General features: G+C 35.8%; 1 protein-coding gene across 1 annotated transcript in view; it reads right to left on the bottom strand.

Moving 5' to 3' along the window:
* Positions 1 to 11,658: 11,658 nt before the first annotated feature.
* The window catches only part of XRCC4 (X-ray repair cross complementing 4), a gene marked incomplete in the record, with an annotated part of 180,314 nt that continues 166,165 nt past the window's right edge, over positions 11,659 to 25,807 (bottom strand). The window contains 1 exon segment of the mRNA XM_072416190.1: positions 11,659 to 12,075. Coding sequence (XP_072272291.1) covers positions 11,964 to 12,075 — 112 coding nt within the window.

The raw sequence follows: 25,807 nt of genomic DNA on the forward strand, positions 1-25,807 counted from the left end.
GGAGCAATTCATATTCAAAGTACTCAATAGAAACATTGATGTATGCCAAGCAGGGCCTGTTTACCTTCTTAATGTGCACCGACTTTGTGTTTACTTTAGAAGTTTGAAGGTTAGCAGAATGCCAAATCACTACTAGAAGGGGATACACAATTTGTGGTCAAATGGTCAGGGCTTAGAACCCCAGGTATGTATTTCACTATGATAGGCAATGAAGGAAAAATTGTCCAATGGCACAACATTCTCAATACAAAATAAATTAAACACCTTGGATAGACTAATAAACTGAAATACTTTCTAATACTAATGCTAATATGTGTATTTTAAGAATGAATTACTCTACAGTATCTGCACCTTTATGTGGCAGCAAGGATTTGTCCTAAAGCTGTTTTAGTGTTTGTTACGAATACATAAATATTTAAATGTCTTTTTCTTTAAAATAGTCACTTTTACATGTTACCAGTAAAAAAGACTATAGATACTATTTGCCTATTAACATCACCAAGTCCAATTACACTAATTGATGACCAGCAGTCTGAACACGGAAGTAAACTAAAAAAAAAACAACTCTCCTTTACTTTTGCAGATCTGTTGATCCTGCGATTGGGTCCCACGTTGTCCTGGAATCATCCTTCATCCCGGCGCCCTGCACTGCCATATTCTTTGCCCTTCTTCTGCCTTTTGCAAAGAAAAAATTATATCAAAGTCAAAAACTTAAACTGGTCAGTGTCTTATATTAGATCTGACTAAAAAGTAAAGTAAAAATATTAACATTGCAATACATATAAAGGGTCTTTACTAGTAAGTGACCATACTCCCGTAACATCCTATGTGTCCATCTGCATGTATTTGCTTGGGGACATATTGTAAACACATTTCACTATACAGATACACTTTGTGTGTTAAATACATGCATAAATATTTTTTTTGACTGCTGAATGCCCATAAAGTTCATAGGAAGCTTCCCTTTTAATTCCAGACTCTGCAGCAGTCTTCTCTTCTCCCAGGTAAAATTCACCTACCACTCGCATTGGAAAGTGTTATGTGCTTGACTGGCCAATTGCTGAGCACCAGTGTGTTACACAGAAGAAAGTTCCATGCTTCCCTAAAACTGCACATAACTGGGTACTACTCTTTGCTTATGGTAACAAATAAAAGCAACAAAGTAACTAGGGAAACTGATAAAGTATTAAAAAGATTTTGCTGTGCAAAGTTTTTAATAAGTGCTGAAAAAAAGGAATTACCTGAGAACTGAAGACTGTTGTGCCAATTCATTACCACAATAAGAGTCAGCAAATAAGTCAACTAGAATATATTGTGCGGGCTAAAAAATGAATCTACAATAACAATGCCTTCTGGACACAAAATTAATCCTATTAGAGTCACAGGCACACTGATATGTCATGAAGGCATCTATGCACCACAAAGTTAAGTTCCTTACTGTAGTCTTCAAGGTATCAATTACTTTAAAAAAAAATAATAGAATAAATAAACTTTCCTAACACATGAACATGGTTTTAACTTACTATCATTCATGCATGGCCCGCATACATAATCTCTTCCTAAATATATCAGCTATAGTGATTATGAAGATAATTTTTTTTATATCATTCTATAATAAAGATATTAATTTTTAACACTGCAGTTTTACCATTACCTCTACAAATAACACATATGTCCAACTTAAATTGTGAGTTATTATGAAATAGGGAAAACCAAAGTTGTATGATACAAAGTTAACTTTTAGTTAAAGCCTTTACTACTACTTATATATTATTATAACAAAATGATACCCTCCAACTTTTCTTTTTAAAAACTTTTCTTTTTGTAATGATGCATAACTGTTTTATTTTTACTTTTATAACTTTATTACTGTCACACAGGTACTAAAAAGTAGCTGTGTTTTGCAAGTGGAAAAGTTTACTCTTACTACCATTCCCGTCTCCTAGCTTCATCCTAACCATGAAGCTGGAGGTGCTCAGGAAACAATGCTCCAGATTCATCCACTTAGGTTGCAGATTATTTGCACATTATTGACTCTATAAATGACAATAACCATAATTTTTTTTTAATAACACACTTCTTTTGTAGTTTTTTTTTAAGTAGCCCAGTCACCTGTCTTGTATGCTGCTACCTATACATTCTGTTAATTGCTATGGGAGGAGATATGTAGTGTCATGTCAGTTTCCTGTCTCATGCCAGCCACTGTCTGAACTCCAATCAACACTCAGTGAGGTCTAGAGCAGACATGGCGAGACTTGGCCATCTGCAGATTGACAAGTTAGGGACATGTTAATCAGCAGTAATTAAACTGAAAGACATGCCTAAATCCCAGAATGTCTCCTAATCTTAAACTTCACAAGTAAGGTTTGTAGTTCTGCCAAAAAACAAGAAAAGTTATAGTGTAATTGTGTATAGTAGCACTGACAATTACCATATAAAATATGGTGGTTTTTGTTATTTAGTTTGTCAACCTCTGGCTTTAGCAGTAGAAGGGCTAAGCATTTGCACTTTGGTTTTGAGATCTCGTAAGCTGAAAAGCAATGATGAGCTACCAAGGACAGAATACTAAGCCAAGAAACTCCCTGCATTGCTTCTACTTGACAACTTCTATCCACAGCACTGGAACCCTATAGCATGCTGGCTATGCTCACAGCTCTAATAAAGCATATTTTTAAGTATATTTTACATTTAGATCAGTGACTTGTTTGCCAAGGACAGCCAAGTACAACAGACAGAGGCGGACAGTGACTTCTCTTTTGCTATGGAGCACTATGATTCATAGCTATTCCCCTGCTAGATAATCTAATATATATAAAGGGTATGTAACTTTAAGGTTTTACAGATAGAGAGCTGTTCGATAAATATTTCTTTGTAGAAGGAGAAGGAATCTGCTTTCAACAGCATTTATTTATTTGACTAATGTATGTATACCAACATGGATTAAAAAACCTGAAGTTGGAAAATCTTTAAAATATTACATATTTTAGTGTTTATTGTCTAGTTTATGACTATCTGTGTATTCATTTAGGTGATGGTAGGAAGTTCATAGATATGTGAAATATATGTTAGAGCGAAGCCAGTGAAAACAAGAATTAGGATTTTTGTGCAGGTTTTTTTTCCATTGAAGGAGCTGGGTGATATTGACTCTTGGCATTTTTCACATTCTTAAGGGTTCTCTCCCCTTTTACATAGAACATCTTCTTTGTAGCATTGAAAAAAATTACACTAACTTCATTAACCTCCCTGGTGGTCTAATTATGTCAGTATGTTTATGCCAAATGCAGTACATTGTTTTGCATAGAAATTTATTTTACATTGTAGGCCTATAATTCTTAGGCATAGCTCACCGAAATATGTAAAATAATAATGAATTTAATAATAAACTTAAAATAAAACAACACAAAAATCTGTTAAAACAAGGGTGCATAAAAATATTGAAACCTGTAATATAACTGTACAGTATATATAATATAATGGTTACTTTGTATTGGATTCAATACAGTTATTTTGTATTGAATCCAATACAAAATAAATTAATTTCCCGTTGCGCTCCCTCGCGCGCACAAATGCATGCACCAATGTAACTGGGAACTCCCGGGGAATGTCAGTGCACTCGCTGGGGGAAGATCGGAGGAAGAGGATACAGCCCGAGGATGACAGGCAGGACACTGGAGGACGCCGATGGGACCAGGTAAGTGTTTATTTTTTTATGTTTTTAGCTACCACGAGTATGGCTCGGGGTTACCGCTTTCAACGTGTTTCTACCCCGAGCCACACATTTGAGATTATCGCTCAGGGGGTTAAAAATTATTTAGTCAGTACAATAGATGACATAATAAAATGTGCCCACTACCTTCTCAATGAAAAAATATTTATGTCTTTCTTTTTATTGCAAATCTTTTCCATAGCAAAAGGATATTTTGCCATTAACTTTAGCTGTTTATTTAAAGAGTTTATTTGCTTTACCTGTAGACTTATCTAATGTCCTTGTCAACCATTTTACAGCCAAAAAAGTACAATTCAAAGTATGTGTTTTAATGCTATCACTGACTATATATTATGCTGTTTTCTTTGTTCCTTCCACAGAGTGGATATCTTGTGCCTAGGATATTTTGAGCAAGCCCCCTAAATAAATGTATTCAGAAAGCTTGCACAACTGATAAAAAGCAGAATGGAAAGTTTTACGACAGCTGTGATTTCTTATAGCTTACTGATAAATATGTGTATTGAGTCTTTGGGCCTTAAGCTGCGTACACACTTGCAATTTTTGTCGTTGGAAAGGATCTTTCACGATCCTTTCCAACGACAAGGGAGTGCACGATGGATGAACGGTGCTGTACATACAGCACCGTTCATGCTCTATGGAGAGGGGAGGGGGGAGAGCGACGGAGCGGCACCGTGCTGCGCGCTCTCCCCTTCCCTTTCATTACGATCGGCTGTCGTCCATCGTCCGTGGATCCGGCAGGTCGGTCGTCCGGACGATGGACGACACCGACTGTACACAGGGAAGATTTTCGCTCAATAATTGGCCGATGCCGATTATCGGGCGATAAAAATCTGCCGTGTGTACGTAGCTTTATTCAATAAAGCTCTCCAGGGCTGGAGAGGATACACTTTCATCAGTGAAGCTGGGTGAGCCAGCAAACCTGGAATGGATTTCTTCAAACTCATTTGCTATTTGATAGTAAATGTTTTGAATCCTGGACCAGATCCATTACAGGTTTGCTGGATTACCCAGCTTCACTGATGAAAGTGTATTCTTTAATAAATTTAATAAATCAAGCCCTGTGACTTCCATATCTTTCAGGGTACAAACCTGAAACATAACACTCAGTTTATTGCCGAAAATGATTTCTTTAACTCCAACCCTTATATAACTTACTATGAACTAAAATTAATACCTTTCAAATAATAAGTTATATATTTTAAGTTCCAAACTCTGAGTGGTTCCGCACTTACCCTCCTCTCTCATGTGTCTCTCAATTACTTCTGGACAGAGAGATATGTCCATTTCCCTCCAGTAAAGGAAGAATGAACCATATACCGCCTGCAGGAGCTGTCAGCTTTTCTATGATTAATTTTTCATTTGTTTATGTTCAGCTCCTTGGCACCTCTTAACTGGGTGAATGATAGGATTTGTAATTACACATGGGGAAGGTTCAGAGAACTGTTTGCATTGTTGTATTAAGTCTTGTGAGTTGGGAACCTGAAGGTGAGATAATTTGCTGAAAGCATTTAGTGGTTGACAAAGGTACTTTTATACTCTTACTACAGAGGAAAACATACAAATCTAGTATTAAAAAGAGATAACCTAACTCCAGGTACAGTTTACCCTGACCTAATGCCGGCCAAACACATAGCAACTATCACAAAATCATTTTTCTTTAGCCGCAAAAAACAACAAAAAATAATTGTCGTTCAATGTTGTTGGTAGGCTGCATTGATGTGTTTGATTGTTTTGATGATTAAAAGCTGTCTGAAAGTAGTTAAAATTTTATGAAAATTGTCTTGTGTATCACCTACACTGTAGCTTTACACTATCTATAACACAACCTATTGCAAGATGTTTTCACTTAACCTAAGACCTAAAAACTCCTAAGCTTAACTTTATCTCTAGCCCTTAACCCTAAAGTGTATCCTAAAGCCAAATTTTATTTTCTTTAGTTTTGGATAGAATTATAGGTATTATATTTGTCAAGTTTGAATGCTGTTTGGGTCAATATTGGGGAAATTCTTCTTCACAACAGTTTTTTTCTCACTATTCTCTCATAACAGAAAGTGCTAAAAAATTAGTAGGAACAAGAGGTAAGGGCAAATACAGTATTCAAGTATAGACAAATGCTCTCATAAAGTTTGTCTTAGAGGGCAATTTAGACATATCCTCTACCTTCCTGCTCATGGATGGTGAGCCCTTTGGACTGGAGCATTGTGCAAGAGGCGTCAGACCACTGGAGACCCCAACAACTTTGACCTTTCCTTTTTTCATGCTGTAAACATGTGATATTAATTAATATTGCAGTTTATGCAGCCTGACTGTATTACAGTGATAATATATAGAGCTTCAATTGTGTTTGAAGGGAACAAAGTCCAAACAGTTTTATTGGGTAAATTTTCTCTGGTTCAATCTTTTCATAACAAGGAGAAAAGGAGAACACGATAAATAATTAAATATAATTATTGTTTTATTTTATGTCCATAGATAAAGCAAATAGTGAAGAAAAATGTAGATAGGTAATGTAAATGTTCCATTTTTTGGTCTGGTAATAATTTAGGGAGTACTTTGATGTTAAATGGGCCAGGGCTTCAACATATGGATGCCATGCCTTGAAAGTCCACACAGGTAAACACATACCATAGCAAAATAAAAAAATAAACAAATTCTTAAAAATAAAGGAGATGAATGTTGATCCAAAAGATTTCTACTTCTCTAGTAATAAAATTGCATGATAAAGGTATCACTACAGAATAATTCAAGGCACACAAAATCTTTATCTATAGGGGGCCTTTAAACATGATACCCTATGGCTGTCTGTGCTTTGTTTTTTTAGAAGCTCTTTACAGAAAGCTGGTGGCAACACCACAGGGTCTTATGGATTAGCATTTCAGTGAATGCTCTAAAAATTTATTGCGGCTGTCAACAAACTGTAACATTTCCTATTAATTCAGAGACTACCTATGGTAAAGCGACAGCTTTTAAGAAGAAAAATTCCAGAGTCTGTTTTGTGTTTCACAACATTTTAACAGACCTTAATACCTCAACCTCTGTACTTTACGGAGTCTATAGCTAGTAAAATAAATCTACGGAGATCTTCAATTGAATCATTGTCCAATGGGAGCAGCAAAGTTTTTTTAAATGTGAAGAGATTGTTTTTTTATAGACATGTGAGTATTTTATAGGATCTTGCATGGGAGAATTTGCATTTAAAATTTAAGGCAGTTAAAAAAAACACCAGGTCATGAAGTTATGTTTTAAATTTAAAAAGCATTGAATGTTTTCGTAAATGCAAAAAGGAGCAGATACATAAAAGTGTCTTAGTATCTGCTCCTTATAATTCTCTGCAGTGAATTTTAAGAGAGGAAGGCAGCTCTATGAGTTTATTAGGGGTGCTGTTGTCATATGTTCCTAGATGAAGGAAAGTGACAAAAGCATAAAGCAGAGGGAGGAGCTCATTGCTATCCTGCTGTTTCTTCAATGTCCAGTCACACAGACCAGGGGCAGGGTTTTGGCTTTTGCCTTTTTGCCTAACTATAGTAGAAAAGGCTAGGTCACCATGCTTGCTGTGCCATCTGGCAGGACAATGTAAATCTCAAGATTCAATAGACAGAAATACAAATCTTTAGACATGTAAAACATACAAGTGTGTGCATAGCTGTTTGCGTGAACATGTTTGCTCCAGGCTTTATTAGTATGCTCAAAAAAGATGGACTTGGGGCCCACCAAAGGAAGTGAGAAGGAATACCTATCAGAATGCATAAGATTCTTGGCATAGTGGCATTTTTTTCTGTATAGCAGCAGGAGCCAAGGGCCCACCAGAGTCCACACATAACTAATTTTGGGGGCATATAACTAGGGCCTGTTAGAGGTTTTGTTCTGTCCTGCCTAAGTTCAAGTAATATGTTTCAGCACTGCTTCATATTCACAAGTTTTAAAGCATCTTTTTTTTTGCTGAAAAGAGAATACCCTCCAGACCAGTTACATTCATTTCTAAAACTTGGAGAATTTGTTTGTAGATGTTTGCCTGCTCCTGTTCTGTACTAAGATATGACATTTCTGTGTGCTCATTGAAATTATGGATAACAAGCCTAAAGTGTGAGGTTTTGCATTTCATATAATCAGAACACTATTGGTAAATGTGCAAAAGTCTTGTCCAAAGGGTGTTTCCTGCATGTTATATCAGGAACAGACAGTATTTGGAGTCTAGGTAAGTGTATGTAAATGTATGACACTTTCTAGGTATAAACATGTAGTTTGTGGGGCTGCAAAACAAAGGAACCTATAGAGAACCATATTTAAAGAGAACTCCTAGAGATATAAATATATGAGTATAGAACTCCAGCCCAAACATTCTCTTTATTATATAAAGAAATGGTTGGAATTTATTGTCTCTGTCACTTTAAACCTTCCTGTTCTATTTATAGTTTTTCTGATCACATGTACTAACAGGTTAATAATTCTGATACCTTGCAAACTAACATTTCTCACCTAAAGTCTTGGAGAACAATATGAATCATAACCCCAGAATATGTTATCTATAATTGCATCAAATAAAGCTTCTTTACACATAAATCTATTCATCCATCTATTTTTTACTTGTCACCGTATATAAGGTCCACTTGGGGCATGACATGTTGTACAGGTAAGCAGCCTATACCTTACAACTCATAGAGCTCACCTTTTTTTTTCCACCAGTCTTACACACGCTGTCCTGATAATTTGAAACCTGATACATATAAGAATGCCAAAGCAGGAGGGGTTTTGAGCATACATTTTGGAACACAATCCAAATATTCAGTGGCACTGACCATTAACTGACAATTAAAGACTAGAGACACAGACATAAGCTAAAATATTGATTAAATATTAATCATTGCAGAACTTTTCCTGGCCCTGAGTTCAATGCAATGGGATTTGCATTCACAGTGATTGATATGTAGGTGTTCTTTTACTGCAAAGCTCAGGGTAATGAACAAGCCATTAGAACAAGATCTGTCATCCTTTTTTCTCTAGTTCTGTCTTCTGTATTTATTGAAGACATTTCTGAAGTTTTTGATTACTTTCCTACTGAAGTCATTTTCTGTGGCTGCCTCTCTGGTCCAAGGGATGCAAATATCTTAGGGCCATTACATCAGAGGATTAGGTGGTGTTGTTGATGTATTTGTTAGACTATTCATACTCCACCCAAAGTGAACTGTTTTACAAATGTAATAGTGAGTACACAGCCTGGGAGTGCACGGACCAGCACCTGCCATCTCCTGCCCAGACTGTTCGTTCCTCTGTAATCATTTCATAGTAATCAGCCAAGCTCTGGAACATTTTGCTTTTCCAAAACTCTTTATCAGTATTTCAAAGTTCAAAATCTGATGAACTGGATTCATTCTTGCCCTAGTGCAAAACATTTTCAACGCATTTCACATGTTTAATCTGGATATTAAGTAGCTCACTAATATGGATTTCCATTATATTTTCCTATTTTAGTAGTTACAGACTACATGTACCTGGTTTACAGTAAACTATTACTATAAACAGTCTTACCATTATCCACTGTCATATTAAATGATGCAAACGTCTTTTTTTAAATGACTTTACACTAATAAAAACATATAGTACATTGTGAAGATGCTATAGTACTGCAGAAAACGCACATCATACTATACTTACTCATAGGGCTACTATAAGCTCTTCTGTCACAAGATTTTTAAAATGTCTTGAACAAAATTAAGAAAAAATAATTAGTTCTGCCACACAAAAGATTTGATGATGCAAAATGCAAAAGATGCTTATTAGAATTGTATCAGGAAAAAAAAACAGCTCACCAGATTTAATCCAGACTGTGGTCTCTTGGACCACATCAGTAAATGTAATAGGTTGTGGAGTGTCATCTCAAGCATAGTTTTTCACAATGATTTGTTTTAGAAATGACTAATATAAGGGTATGTTCATAAAACATTGGCACAAACATGGGCATGGAATTTTCCTCTATTTTCAACTTTTCTTGCAAAACAGCAGATACAACTGCATTGCTGGACAACAGTTTAAAGATCTGTGACTTGGAATCTGAACTTACTAAACTCTTATCTGACCTTAAGGAAGAACTCAATTTCCAGCCCTGAGTAGGCATCACACAGGGGCTGAATATGAATAAACCAGTTCAAAGACTTTTTATACTTTTAGTTCCACTCCTAGTTACAATAGCTTTGCTAATGATGATGATAGTAACGAGAATATTACTGTCTTAATATAACACAAGGGCTTGTTCACAAAGTTTCATACTGTGTTCTCGACTAGACTAGACAGAACTACTATGTTACAATCAAGTACACCCACAAATATTTTCATTCCTGGACCAGGTTCATTCCAGGTTTGCTGTATCACCCAGGTTCACTGATAAAAAAGTATATCTTCTCCAGCCTTGGAGAGAATTATTAAATCAGGCCCAATGTGTGTGAGGCAATGCTGTGAGCTGAGAATTCCTCCGTACTTATGTTACTTTTATTATTAAGTTTACTATTCTGCTGTTATATTGTTTATTTCATTTGCTAAACACTCAGTTGAGTCACAAAACAGTTTTAATCATAGTACTACAAGAATATACCTCCTGTACTAAAAAGGTGTTTGCAGGACAGAGACAATACAAAGGAGGCGAGATCTGCTGTCAGCAGTGGCAGAGAAAAACTCACAACAAAGGTTTGTGAAAAATGGTTTGGGACATGGCGTCTCTATAGGAGGAAAAAGGTATGGAGCAAGTCTAATGTTTTGCCCAGAGTTCATAACAACAAGAGTTCAGAGAGGATTGTGAGGATTTCAGTAAATAGAACGATAAAGGGTTATCTGTACACTATAATATAGGGAATTTGGCCAATGCATCGGTTGGAGATCAAGATGACTGTGTCCTCTCCTTTAGATGAATATTTGAGAAGTTTATAAAAGCACCTATATACATCTTGAAATATTAATTAAGATGAAAGACAATAGTAATATAATGACCAAGCTTTGTAATTCCTACTTTTAGAAAGTAAACGTAAATACTCTAAAAACTGTAAACAATTTTAGGTGACTTATTAAGAAGATATATGAGATAATCCTCGCTTGCTAGCCTATACCACTCTGCTGCCTGGCTTGAAGTCAGTGCCCACCTTAGAGTGTTGTTGTCAACATTTTCTAAGAATTGATGTATGAGATATGAGACCTTGCCATGATGTGAAAATATTTTTTATATATGGTGTAGTAATTATTGTTAACCTTTTACTTGTGTTTTACATTTTCTAAAATAAAACTTATATTTTCATTTATTTTAAATTCTGTGCCTAAAAAGTCCCGTGTTTTTTTTGTGATACTTGTAAGTCTACAATATCTTGTTGGGATGTGGCACATATTTGAGAAATCTTTACAACCTGACCTCTACTCCAAAATACATAGGCTGGAGAGGATAGGATACACTTTTCCCAGTGAAGCTGGGTGATCCAGCAAACCTGGAATGTATCTGGTCCAGGATTCAAAGCTTTTGCTAGCAAATGACATCCATTCCAGGTGTGCTGGGTCACCCATCTTCACTGGTAAAAATGTATCTTCTTCAGCCTTGGAGAGCTTTAATAAATCAGGCCCACCGAGATAGCTGTAGGGGTTGAGTAGTGAGAGCAGTAGAGAGACCTATCTCTCTTTGCTTCCGATTGGTCAACTCCTTTAAATGTGGATGGATCTTTTGCAGCCCCTGTAATATTGAACCTGAATATGGATTTCACAGTATTCGGTCTAGGTAATTAAGGTACACTACATAGAAAGAAGAAAGTAAGGTTTAAAATGTTGAAAACGTTAAAATGCTGACTAGAGTCTAAATTTCAAATCGATTATTGAATCATGACATGGCTGCCATGACCAAAAGCATTTAGTGTCCAAAGTCATATATTTGGTTATTTTTAACCAACATAGTACCATGTACATAATGTCAACAAAATCTTCTTGATTTTATTTTAAACATGAAAAAGTAGAAAAAAACAACTCAAACATTTATTTAACATTTTGCTGTTTAAATATGTATACTCCACATTAAAAAAACAAACAAACATATATTTGAATAAAAGTATGTAAATATTTAAAGTCTCTACAAAGAATATCTTCACTATAGCTCCACAAACATGGAGCCTGTCTGTGACACAAGTGGTTCATTTGTAGAAACATTGTACATTTATCACAAAATAATGGCTTCAGATCTGTTTATTTAAGCAGAAGTGGATTAGGGGTTTTGTTAAATGTCACTGAAAAGGTCATCTACATCTGGAGTGTTTTTTGATGTCGGTAAAGTTGGATTTGCTGGTGAAGGATTCTTGCCAGTTGTCTTTGAAGGGGCTGCTTCACATCTGTAAGAAGAATAAATGCAAAATCAGTTAGCTTTTCCCTCAACATATCTTCCAGGAAATCTGAATGCTTTATGAGTCACACAGAGTCATTTAGGTACATAAACATGTATTTAGGTGTGTATGTACTGTACATTAATTATACTCAGCCACCATTTTTCTTGTAACTAGTTAAAAGTCTGGGCTTTCTTGCTAAAGAGTTCTAGTTCAGAAATATCATTAGGTTGCCTTGAATGTATATCATGATAGATATTTGCCCTATGGTTTCATGTCTGGGGACTGAAAAGGCCTTTCAAAAATCATCATGTATAGCTAGAGAAGCAATTTATGGGAGGTGATAATGATTTGTGTTTTGGGTCAAGTTTTATTGGATAGTAAAAGTCTTTTCAGCACAAAAGAAATCAGGACGCTGCCACTGCTGACGTTCTCCTAGCTAATTGTCTGGCTTCTTCTGAAAATGCTAAATGACTAAATATTACACTAACTCACAGGCCTCAAAAATGTCCAACCCGGAACAAGTATGCATATCAGTAAATGTGGAAAAAAATGAGCAGTCCTTATCTCCTTTTGGCTCTTCTGGGTTAGTACTGAGGTCAAAGTGTCAACGAGACATCTAGACAGCTAGAAATAGCAGGGCAAATAGTCCACATTGGCAGCCTTCCTATTTTCTCAAGAAAAGATTCCTTTAAAATAAAAAATAAACAATGACCACAAATTAAAACTTGCAGAGATATTTCAAGTGTTTACTAGTGAGAGGTGGGTTTTTCCATGAAATTGTCAGTGTCCTTACATGGCAACTTCCATTCCCTGTCGCCTGTGACAAATCCTAAGAGTGCCTGTTTCTGCCTGCATATAAACTGAGAAAGTGATCTTTTAAAGATATTTTGGTTTTAGCTGGAAATATAACAACCAACAAGAAAAACCCATACACAGATGTAATTTCATTTAAAACAAAAAGTGTTCACTCTGTATGTTATCACTTCCATCTCAACAAGCAATGTGTTTATTGTTTGATTATGGATAGTAGATTTATGCATGTAATTCATTCTTTGTTCACTTCCAACTGGCTATTTGTGTATTCAGTTAGCTTGGCTTAGCTAATGCTTTATCAACCTTGTCACAATGTAAAATTGATATTGTAGTCTTATGTGGTTTATCCTGCCGTTCATGTATCATCTCTGCTGCAAGGTAATACGTATATAATATACCTTTAAATGATAAATACATCGTTTTGGCCTTCTGTAAACGGAAAAGAAAAGAGCTGATAGGAAATAAAGTAGGAATAAAATAATATATCTTCCAGTTTGCTCAGTTATTGCCTGCTGTGATTTGGATAAAAAAAGTCAGCCAAGCACTGGATTACATAATGATGTATTAACATTTAAAGTTTTACTGTGGTGTGTCACTAATTAATAAGTATAAGGAACCATTGTTCTCTCTGGATATAGTAACAATTTATCAACGCGCTAATTTTCAGAAATTATTTGCTATATTAACGTGTTCTTAACACAAGGGGTAAAGAGAAAGGCTTTCTTATAATGAACATCTGTATGTGTCTATTAGGCTTAATCTAGACCCTGAAGGTTGTACCTTTATTCTTCCTGAAATAAGCAGTACACTATTGCATACCTAAAGTGGAAGTAAACCCTGTTATAGTCACCACCATCTTCTTCCTTCTTTTCTTCCTAGTTGTGATATTCAGCCATCTTGATTGGCCAGGCTAGGCCATTTTGACATAACTGCATGCGAGTTCATGCGTCCAGGATTGTCAGGTACCCCAACGCTGAGCTGCATATGCACAGCTCCAGCAAGCAATCAGACAAGTAAAAAGCCTTATTGCAGAAGGGACATCGCCAGTCACTTTTCTGCAATACAGCCCTGCCTGATCACAGATTTTTAAACAGATACAAACTTTAACATAGGAACAAAAGAGGACCTTGCCCATTTCAGCTTACAACCCAATGTTTTCATAAAGCAGTGAAACATTCAATCAAACAGTCAGTGAAACAAACAGTGGGACATTTAAAAATTCACTGAAGGTGAATCCTCCTGGTGTATGTGTTTTAAATGACAGTGATTGATTAATCACCGTGAACCTTTGGTTAAAGATGCTTCAATGGTTTTATAAATAAACCCATTTGTTTCCCTCAGTATACTTACATTTAATAAATTTTAATTATTTAAATACAATATTTATTTTAGAAAACAGTGGGGCCTTAGAGAATTTTTATTTGGTGTGCAGACTCCCAACCAACATTACTGGATTTTATAGCTGCTTAGGTTCCTATAGCTGAAGTCACAGCCTTGAATGCATAATTTAATCCCGACTAGTGAACAGTTTTTTTTTTTGTATATATCCTTTATGTAACAAACATGAAACCCAAATCATTAACATGTATCAATAATGAACAGTGAGCTCACTCGGAAGTACAACCAAAGAGTTCAGAGCTGTGCAGATCTATAAATACTATAGCACACAATAATATACAATCTTCTACATACATACCCAGCAAACATATTCTTACACCATGCGCAGCCTTAATTGTTTTACAGTATAACATTCTGAGGAATAAGTTACAATACAAAAATATATATTTATATGCTTTTTAAAATACCCAATCGAAATTTTTGCATGAAACTAGAAAAAGGGCAAACGTCTGACCAAACAAAGCAGACAGAGTTAGTTAGCTAGCGGCACCCTAGGCAGATACTAACAGATAAAATGAAAATGATAAATCACAGAGCACTTAAAAGCTCAAATAGGTTTTGGCACTTGCATACTTCTAATCTGCTTTTAATCTTCTCCTTGGCCAATTTGGAACATGTTTCTGGAAGCGGGTTGAAATCTATCTCTTAGAGACAAGCAGCTTACTAAAACAAGCAGAAAATCTGGCTGCTGTAAGTATATGTTTAGACATATTTCCCTCTACACAGGACTATTGATACAAGTGAGTTAATGACACCCATAAAATCTGAAAGTAATGTGTGGGCATCTCATTATAACAACATATACAACTAATACATTGGGTTGTTTCGGTAATAATGTGTGATTGAGCTATATTTTTTGTACTCATGCATGAAACAGCATTTTCATATTTTCCATGATTGCATGAACTTTGTATCTGATTTTGGATGACTGTTTTGTACCCCTTCTCAAAAGTTCTACAATAAAAATCTTGTAAAAGAAAAAGCACATTCAGTTTATACCAAGTTGATTTCAAACAGCATGGGACCCACAATACATACAAGTTTTGTCTTTAAAACCATTTGATTAAACCTGTGGGTGATGTAAGCTGGGTTCTCGGGAGAAATTCCCACCAAGAACACTATATGCAAGTATTATGTACGCTCTGCATGTATTTGTGTGGTTCATTCCCAGGTGCTCTGGCTGCTTGCCATAATTCAAAAACCAATAGAAGGGTTTGCCCCCAAATTCACCCTAGTATAGAGGCAATTAAAAACTTGTTTCAAATACAAATAACTGAAAAATAAATGCATATGTGACAGAGACGGAGAGAAGTGTTATGTTAGTATACAAATATATTGTATTACACTGTTTAACAGCTTACAACATCACCTAACAACTTCCATGGAATAAGTGGAAGACCTAGTTTTCCTTATAGATTACCCAGATCAACTTCTTTTGCAGCACGGCAAATTTACTTGTCCAACACGGTGTCATAACTGATATTGATCTTACCCTCATAGAAGTTTTTAGTGTTCCTGTCCACCCTTGTGCATTAAAGCATCTGCATAAAATAAAAGTGAAAAAACGCAACAGGGAGATGTGCTGGCCCAGGAACCCAAATCTCAGGTTTGAGTGGTCTGATCACCAAATGAAATACAAGGCAAAGGAAAAGACTGGTTTGTTTGGCCTTTCTTTGCCTGTAGCTCACACATCTGGTTTGGACCAGGTTTTATATCTATGTAAAGATATCTCAAGAACACCTGGTAAAGTAATGTAACATAATGGTACTTAAAAACATTAAACCAAATAGATCAGTAGGTATACATTATGTAAAATTAGGCGGAATGACCACATGTATTTCCCCAAATTTAGGTATACTAGCTGGAATACCTGATGTGCAGATTTAAAATAATTTTAAAATTTAACTTAAAATATCAAAATTTAAAACCTAATTAAAACTTAAAGTTGATATGTGGTGACCCCCACAGCAACAGCGACTGACATCTTGCAGACATTGGTCTTCATTTATCAAAGTTCTCCACGCCTGGAGAAGATCATCAGAGAGAACATCATAGGAGAACCTGGGTGATCCAGCAAACCTGGAAAGGATTTCTTACAAATGATTTTATATTAGCTGACACATGATTTCAATCATGAGCCAGATTCAATCCAGGTTTGCTGGATCACCCAAGTTCTCCCATGATAGTCTATCTTCTCTGGTCCTGGGGAGCTTTTGTAAATCAGGCCCATTATGTCAATCTATATCAGTACACACTGCTTTGCCTAAAGGTGAACAGTACAAGTGAGTAAACAAGTTGTGTGTTTTCAGTTTAGATTACACCAGATGGCATAACACACTGTAGTATGAACTCCCCTTCTATACATATAGCTGGTTCTGTGATAATACACATAGTAAGGAACACTGCAAGTCAGTTGTGCTTTAAAACCATGCGTTTTCAGTTCAGATCACTCCACAGACACTAATCTGAACAACAAACTCCTGCATCCATTGATTCAGTGTGCATAAGATAAAACCACCTCTTTAAAAGTTGTGTATATCACAGACACAGACGATGAATCTGCTGTGACACCACATCCTGAATCCTCCATGCATATATGCAGTTTTACTCTTCTAGGTGTTAAGGGAAGCTTTTAACTAATCCTAAAATTTAGTTCCACCTTGGAGCTGGGCCTGCAAAACTTTAACAAAACTTTTGTTGGGTAAATGATTCGGCAGACTGGATGACCGCTGGGCAGGTCATAGTTAAAATGATATGTTACAGTTCATGGAATTATGCCTAGGAAACCAGCTACAGTACAAATTAAGTTTGGTATTTTCCTTTCTTCACTTACTAAAGATGAGAACCTGTTTATTCCAAATGTAAATTACAAGCCCTGGCTTATGTTTACTGGACAATTTAAATGACAGGTTATCCGGTGAACTAATACAGCTGGGTAAGGTACTGATGTGATGCCAATTATTATTTGCAGTTCTTAGATTCAAGACATTAAACAGTGTGAATACAGGTGCAAAGTCTGGAGCTATCATGCTTCTATAAACATGCAATTAACACTGAACTCTACTATACAGATATAAATCATTAAATGTATTTTAAAACATTACTAGCATCATCTGCTCAGGACACAGCCATAACGTCAGGCTAAACTTCATTAGGGCTTGGACAGTCAGCAACCTGAGCCATTCATAGCTTTGTGTGGTCAGTCAGCAGTGTGAGCCGGGACAGGAAAGCAATGGAGAGCCCAGGAATGATCTCAGCAGCGTGCTGCATCTCTGCTCACACAATAATGGCTGCAGACTGGAGGCAGCTTGCTGAATAAGCAGTATTGCTTAAACAGAGAAAAGTGGGTCACCAACCTGGCTAGGCTGCCTGGCAGGAATTTTACTCTGGATGAAAGGCTAGAAAAACACAGTTACAATTCCTTTGCCAAGTAACACAAATCATCTATCTGTATTAAAGTTACTTCTTTTTTGGTTTGCTGAGGGTTAATTTTTTTCATTTTAAAACTTAAATACACGTTTAGTAAATGCACAAACCTAACATTTAGATAAAAACCTTATTTAATCATTTTGTTAGATATATGATTGGTTTCCTGATTGTGTGCTTGGCTCACAGCCATTATCAAAGAAAATTCTGAGCATCCACGTGCAAATAAATTTTAATTTTTGGCATCAAATCTCAGGGGAGCTCCTTTTGGTATTAGAGGTTTCCCCCCCTATTAGTACTTGTCCTGCATTTGGCTGCTTGGAGAGATGAGAAATACCAAGTATGATACCTGGTATGAAGTAACATGTTATTATCATTCCATAACAACATATTAGGCCTGATTTATCAAAGCTCTCCAAGACTGGAGAGGATAAACTATTAATAGGAGAACCTGGAATAGATTTCTTAAAAAATATTTGCTATTAGTGGGCAATTTTTTAAATCCTGGTAGATTTATTTCAGGTTTGCTGGATCACCAAGGTTCTCCCATGATAATCTATCTTCTCCAGCCTTGGAAACCCCCCAAAAAGCAGGCCTGTAGTTGGTAATCAAAACTGCCAATTGAAAAGCCCCAATGCATGTCACTTTCATTTAAATATATTCTGAAATAGCTACAAAGGATATGTCTATGAAGCCCACAATTTGTTTTTTAATTTATACAAGCAACAGTCAGACAGGTTGGGAACATCAGTGCCAGTCGAGGGCCTACTACAGAAAGCCTCTGGAATATCGAACAGAATCAGAGGGTAAAAAAAGTTAGGGTTATTACTGTCAAAAGGCATATTACATTGCAATAACAAAGGCAGCATCAGTAATTGTGAACACTTTATTAAAACTGTACCATTACTCATATTGCATCTTTAGGGCATCTATACCAGCTTGCTTTTATATTGATGAATATTTCCATATGGTAGCCTAAAATAATAGCAGAGCAAATCATGGCACCCAAATGGTGGTAAAGCTCTGTGTAAATTAGGTAATGGTTTATTTTGCTGTCCCAGATGAAAGGATTCAGCTTCATTTCCTGTCATCAGGACAGAAAGTGTTTGGTATTTCAAAACTGACAGCATCACTGTATAACAAGACAAATAGAAATGTCCCAGTGGATGCATCACTTTTGGTGATAACTAATAAAGTGGGATTGCCTTTACTGTTAAGGGAAACAGACTAGTGTAAAGGCGGACTGAAAGTTCTAACTCTTTTCTATTCCATTCAAAACAAGAAAAAAGTTACCTGACATTCCAACTTAATTGCTAACGTGTTGAAATTGGTTTCTGATCACTATTCAACAATTTATTAACCCAGGGGTATGTCATATCCCTAAAGACAGGTAGACAATTAGTTTAAAATCATTACAGATGCCATCTGACTTTTTAATTCTTTGTTATACCTTTTGTCATGTTTTTGTTCGTGTATTGTTAGTTTGATCCTTAATAGCACTATACCTTGAACTTAAAATAAGGAAACATCCAAAATTTTGAGTTGTCTTCAGGACTAGAATATAGGGAAAGTCTTTCATATGCTATTCATCTACAATGACTGTCTAAGAGATATTTGCTCTTACATCCTGTTGCGTCTAAAGTCCAGAAATTAAAAGGAAATCCCCTCAGCTTGGCTATGACGACAATAAAACAAAAAGACCATTACTAATGTAGCACAGCAATGGAAATTATATTAATAATAAGAAATGCTAATCATTAGACTTGGGACAACATGTGGTTGAATTACCAATATCACTGCCTTAAAAAAAGATTTTAAAGGTAAAATCTAAAAATATATGAACAGGCAGGTCCAATATTATGGAAGGGACAGGCAATGTAAAAACTTACCTGCCTGATTGCAGGTTTTAAATAAACTTACTTGTCCTTGCTCTACCGCAGGCACTGCTATCTTAACCTGCTTTGGGACCTTTGGCCATCTTTTTTAGTCAGACCAGAATGACATATCCTTTTTATTCCCAGCAGCCAGGATACCCAGATTCAAACATTGAGCTGTGCATTCAACCTTCCCGCTCACAATGTTTTTAAATTTAGCTCCACTTTAAGCTTCATCAGACCAATATAATGTCAGTCTTCTGCAAGCTTTGTGCATTACTGTAAACAAATCAGATTTTCAATTAATGCCTGTAACACAATACATGCTACAATTTTATGAACAAAAATTTGCACAGCAGCCAAAGTATTTAATAGAAACCACCCAGTGAACACTAATGGGTCCTAAATAACTCTTTTGTCCAGCTTCTGAGAACTCCAGAAGCCAGAATTAGCTTGGTGGATTGAAATGGTATGCGATCATAGATATATGTCAGAGGCCTAAATGGCATATGTGAATTTGACAAATGAGGCAGAACGTATGAAATGTTTAGTCTCAGAAACATTTTCTTGTTCAAATGAAAAAAAAAATAAAGAGGGAAAAAATAGAACAGCTTAATGGAAATCTGCCAAGCTCCTGAAAAATAGTGAGTGACATCATTTTCTCCTTAAACTCACTTTCATGAACAAGGATACATGACACTGAATTACTGTGCCACTTGGTTTAAATGACATGAGATGATGGAATATCAAAGCATTGCAATCATCCTAATATGAAACTAGTGGAACTGAACAAGAATATCAAACCTGGGACTTCTGAACGTGAAAATGGAAGTGGTCAGTAGAAGGAAATTCTTAACAGGATGAATCTTTAATAGGGTGAAAGTAACCACATATTTACTAAGTGGAAAGTATGAACTGTCTCAATGCATGTTGTGACTTAGGGTTCAAAAGAAAACATATGCCTGAACAGGATCATGTGGAGAGAGAGGGCCTGACTATACATCTGCATCACAAGCTTTATTAGGTGAGTGCAGATGTCAATCACAATTCAGTAACCACTGTACACATTGAAACCAGATGCTGCTAATGTAAAATAACCCAGGGTGTTATACAGATGAATCACTGAAAATGTAATTACACTTCAGACTTTGTTATTAGAAAAATAGGCCAAATTACTTGAAGTCCATCTGTTATTAGCCTACGGGATAACTTTAAAATCTCAGCAACAGTGAAAATACCTATACAAACGTATGTACTACATAAAATACTTGGTTTATTCAAATACATGACCCTTTCAGCCTGTGTTATGGTGCTAATGAATCAGAGAAATAGATTATACTTTATATATACTCATTTGCTGATTAGACTCAATAGCATGTTAGGAGGTCGGCTTTTGCCTAAAGTCTTTGCATACTGCAATGTGTAAGCTAAATTACTAATACCAAATGTCATGAATTTACATCATGTTCTGGATATTCAGGGTTTCTCACAAACATAGATTTTCGACTTTATCTAATTACTGTGTTTAGTGGGTGCATTTTAACAACAAAAATCCTGAAGCTACAAGGCTGTAATAGATTTTTTTTTATATTTTGATTCATAACCCCACCCTTTCACATATACCTATGCTTTTCTTCTTCCAGAAACATGGTACTGTCTTCTATATCCCCCTCCTTTAGAGTGTAAGCTCGTCTGGGCAGAGTCTTCCTCCTGTGTCATTGTTTGTATCTGTCTGTCACTTGCAACATATTAAATGTACAGCACTGGCTAATATGTTGATACACATACTGTTTATTATTATTATTGTTAATAATAATAATAATAATAATTATTATTAATATAATAATAACCTTATGGGCTTAGGTAAAACAAAAAGCCACAACACTTAAGAATTGTAAGATTCTTTTCTCTGTTATATGGGATTTATTTATTATTTTTGTGATGCAAAATACTGGCAACTCAGTCCCACCCCCCCAATGGAAATATCTACATACAATTACCTTAGTGTAATTTCTTAAAGAAACTTAAATTTTTGGTGTCTTTATGTCTTGAGTTTTCAGGATCCACAATGAGATGTCTGAGTCACAGTTCTCATACACAGCCACCGTTCATTCATCCCATCAAATTATTTTTACCCATCAATACTCTGTCACCTCCTCCCTTCTTCATTAGTGCCCTTAAACATTTCCAGAATCTAATAAATTGGGGTATAAATGCTGACAATTTTTGGAATACTTTTTTTTCACACATTCTTAGTTCTGACACCATCAAACACTAACACTTATCTAGGGTGAGTGAGAATTGATAGGTGAGCATATACCACACAGGAACAATTGTGTAGCAACAGCTTAATATCTGCTAAGAATTCTTGCTGCAGTTACCAACAATCATGGAAGAAAAGCATTTTGTAGTTACATAAATATATTGATTCACTTACAAATGGTCATAAAAATAATTTCTATGATATAAAGTAAAATTAGACTATCTAGCAAAGACATTTTACCAATATAACTAGATCATTTTATTTTTACAATCATGCACCTTTACGCTGTAGAGCAGAGGCCCCCAACACCCAGGCAATGAGCAGGTGCTAGTCCGTGGCCATTGAGTTGGGGGTCATAGATGACACAGGAGGCAGGAGCGCAGGCAGAGGGAGCAACTGCGACCCGTTCTTGCACTGCTCTGCAGCTAGTCAGGGGGACAGCAGGTAGCACAGGTGGCCTCCCTTATACCAATTGGCAGTAATCTGGCCCGCCTATACTATGCAGCAACTATCTTGTCCTCTGCATTTATTTACTGCACCCTCGGCAGTGCCCATAGCCGCAACCCACTTAAACCAAGTTTCCCACTTTCCATGTCTCTCAGCACACATTGCTTTTTGCAAAGATATTGTCTATATATGAAAAGGTAGCATTATCATGAATCTGTATTAAATGTTATATGTATGTGTATATATATATATATATATATATATATATATATATATACACACTTATTTATTTATTAATATAATACTAGCTTATCAGTTCACCTATTAAACATTTCAGGTCTACAAACATCTCTGCAAATGTCCACTGAGGCCACATTTAAATGTTTGGCATGAGGACAAGTTTTCTCAGTTTGGTTCTCCTTGATCAGAACCGTGCGCTTGCCTAGGCTAAATGTATTCTGACATCACTTGAGCAATGAAGTGTTCTGTTTTGCCTCTAAGCTGGAAAAATTCAACCACAATTGATTCAGTAATTGATTCGTTAGTATTCAGAGCTGGCTTTGTGAGTTTGAATAAAAACAGTGTTAATATAATCAGATCACATGTCAATTTTTTTTCAGCAAGACAAATGTATGTAGTCGTGTGGGAAGCGGAAAGGACAAAATTCAGTCATGAGATAGGAAAAGCACTCTTGAAACAGGAAGACAATTTTTTCAGAATTGGGCAATATATTGAGGATTGCATTTTTGTTGCACTTGTAATTAGTAATTAATTAACTTACTATCACAATTACAACATAACGAAAGGCATGCAGTTTAACTTTAGAGATTGTACATCAGGAAGAAAATATGTACTTAACCTAAGATAGGCAAATTGTGATTTTATTAGTAAACCCCAGATTCAGTCTATCTACATCATCATGTAACAGGTTGACCTCCTTTCTTGTTCCCATAAAAATAGGAAAATTACACAATTCAGCTAGATCAAAAAAAACAAAAAACACAATAAAATGTTGAACTAGTTTAGTTTTAACTCTCACTAAAGCTACCACATATCAAATGAGTGGACTGGGAGCTAGTAGATGCTGCATGGGCTGGAGGTATTATGCTCCCCTAAAGGTGCGTACACACTTCCAATTTTTATCGTTCCAATCGAACGACGAACGATCGATTGGGCAAAAAATCGTTCGTAAAAAAGTCTACGAACGATCGTGTCGTTAACTCTATGTGCAGGATCGGTGCTATACGATCGTTCATATATATCGTGCAGGAATGTTCGTCGTTCGTTTTCCAGCGATAATAATTGGAAGTGTGTATGTAGCTTAAGCCAACACTCCTATCTACCATGACCATGCTTTATAAACTACCATATGTCCTCTGCACTTATTCTTAACAATAAACTTATTTAAAATGGTATCTTTGAAAACAGCCTTATTTCAGCTTATTTTAGAAGTGAAAACAAACTTATTTAATTATCTCCCACACTTCCTAATCCTTACCCTTAGGTTAACCCTTACACTGACCATCAGACAACCTAATGTAACCTAATCACTGCTTCTACACATAACTTTTGGGTAAAATGAAACAACCCGATACAAAAATACACTCATAGCAACTCTCTTCTCTCCTCCAAAGACATACTAATGATTTCCTCACTCATAATCCTGTGACATGCACAACTTCAAGACCTCCCTTCCTCGTTCTGTTCTGCTTGTTCCTACTTTCTGCACATTTAAAAGAGCCCTTAAAACCCATTTATTTCAAACCTGCCTAACCGTCTCCTGTTTCTTAATCCCTCACTACTTACCTACCAATAAATGTGCCCCCTCCTAGTCTGTGCTACTTTCCCCAATTCTTAGATTGTAAACTCCTTTGGGCAGCACCCTCTTCTCCTCCTGTGCAATTACATCATTTAAAAGTTGGGCTCTTAAAGATTTCCATGTAATAATTAAAAATGTATTGTTACTATTTTAATGCAACACAGCAACATGTAATGGCTTTAGGTAATAATAGAGGATGACTGTCAGTCACTGCAAGCTTGCATGGGTGGGCTTGAAATCTTTGAATGTGTAAGTTGTCTGTTGTTTCAGTAAAGATAAGTCAGAAGTTACACTCTGTGTTAGCTCCCAATAACGGAGCATGCCAAGGCAGTAGCTTCACAAGATTAACCAAAATCACTGACCCAAAAATGAGGTCCAAAAAAGTTATCTTAGCACCTTTATGCTTGCATGACTTAAAACATGCACCTTTAAAATCAATTAAAATATAACTTTCACAGTTTTTTTTTCAAAACATTCTGTTTAAACACACATAATTTGGACACCTTGGTCATTCTAATTCAAGGGTTTAAACAGAATCGTACTAATAACTTCCATAGCAATGTGAGAGAGATGTCTGAACAGAATAGATATTATTCAGTTCAGTATGCTTTGCCAAGTGCTGCTACTGCCTAGATAAGTTTTGCCACCAATGGCTTGATAAAAGCAAGGATCCCAACAGAACCTGCAAAAGAGTTTTAAAAAGTATGCAGACATTTAGAAACACTTGCCACTGCACAGTTTGTTTTAACAGGCATAAATATATCCTTTACTCTCCTATATAGAAGGATGAATAGATTACATGTGTACTGCTGGGGGGCTAGAAAAGGCCTGCATTGGGTCCCAGCTCTCACCTTCAGAAAAGCAAATATCTCCTTATCAAGTGAACCACATGGCCAATATCTATGATACACAGAAAAAAAAAATAAAAAAAACAAACAAACAGAGAAAATGAATATTAAACATTTGAAATTAGAACTTTTAAAAATTCCCACATTTTACCAAAATCAAAGTTTTCTTGTTTTTAATCAAGATGACAAAGTAGTAAAGGAATTATCAAAAAAATTGTTTACGGTTTGTGTTTTTTTTTATTTTTTTTTTTGGCTGATGTTGTTCACCAGTAAAAGGTATTCCAGTCTTAATAGCAGAATTCAGTACATGTGCATTAGTATGACAGTACAAGTTGGTCTTACCAGCTGTTAACATTTTTTCTCCCTTTAGAAACCTTGATTCATCCCTTACTCTCTGAAGGGAACATAAAAGCATGTTGCCACATTTTATGGTGATCCTGCTGCAACATCCTCATAAAGATTTAGGACAGCAAATAGGAAGCACATGATCCTGAATAATGTATTTACTATCTTAAGCTTCATATTTTTATTTTGCTGGAGCAGGTTTATGATTTCTTTTTATTGTTCTTCATACTATGGCAATTATTTATTTTTAAGGCACTCAATGTCAGTGGAAACCTGAATTTCAAGAACCGTTACAGAAGTAGCAGTTCAACTTAAAATGATCTCAAATAAATCTTTATTTGGCTACAAATGTAATACAAGTGTACACTATTGCGTATAAATAAAAGTGCACCTAATTTATGAACAACATTGCATCAGATACATTTATAAGGTATATTCGATGGACAATGTTTAAAGATTAAGAGAAGAGCAAAACAATTATTAACATAAACCAGACTAAATTATA

The sequence above is a fragment of the Pyxicephalus adspersus genome, chromosome 6, assembly GCF_032062135.1.
Source record: "Pyxicephalus adspersus chromosome 6, UCB_Pads_2.0, whole genome shotgun sequence".
NCBI lineage: Eukaryota > Metazoa > Chordata > Amphibia > Anura > Pyxicephalidae > Pyxicephalus > Pyxicephalus adspersus.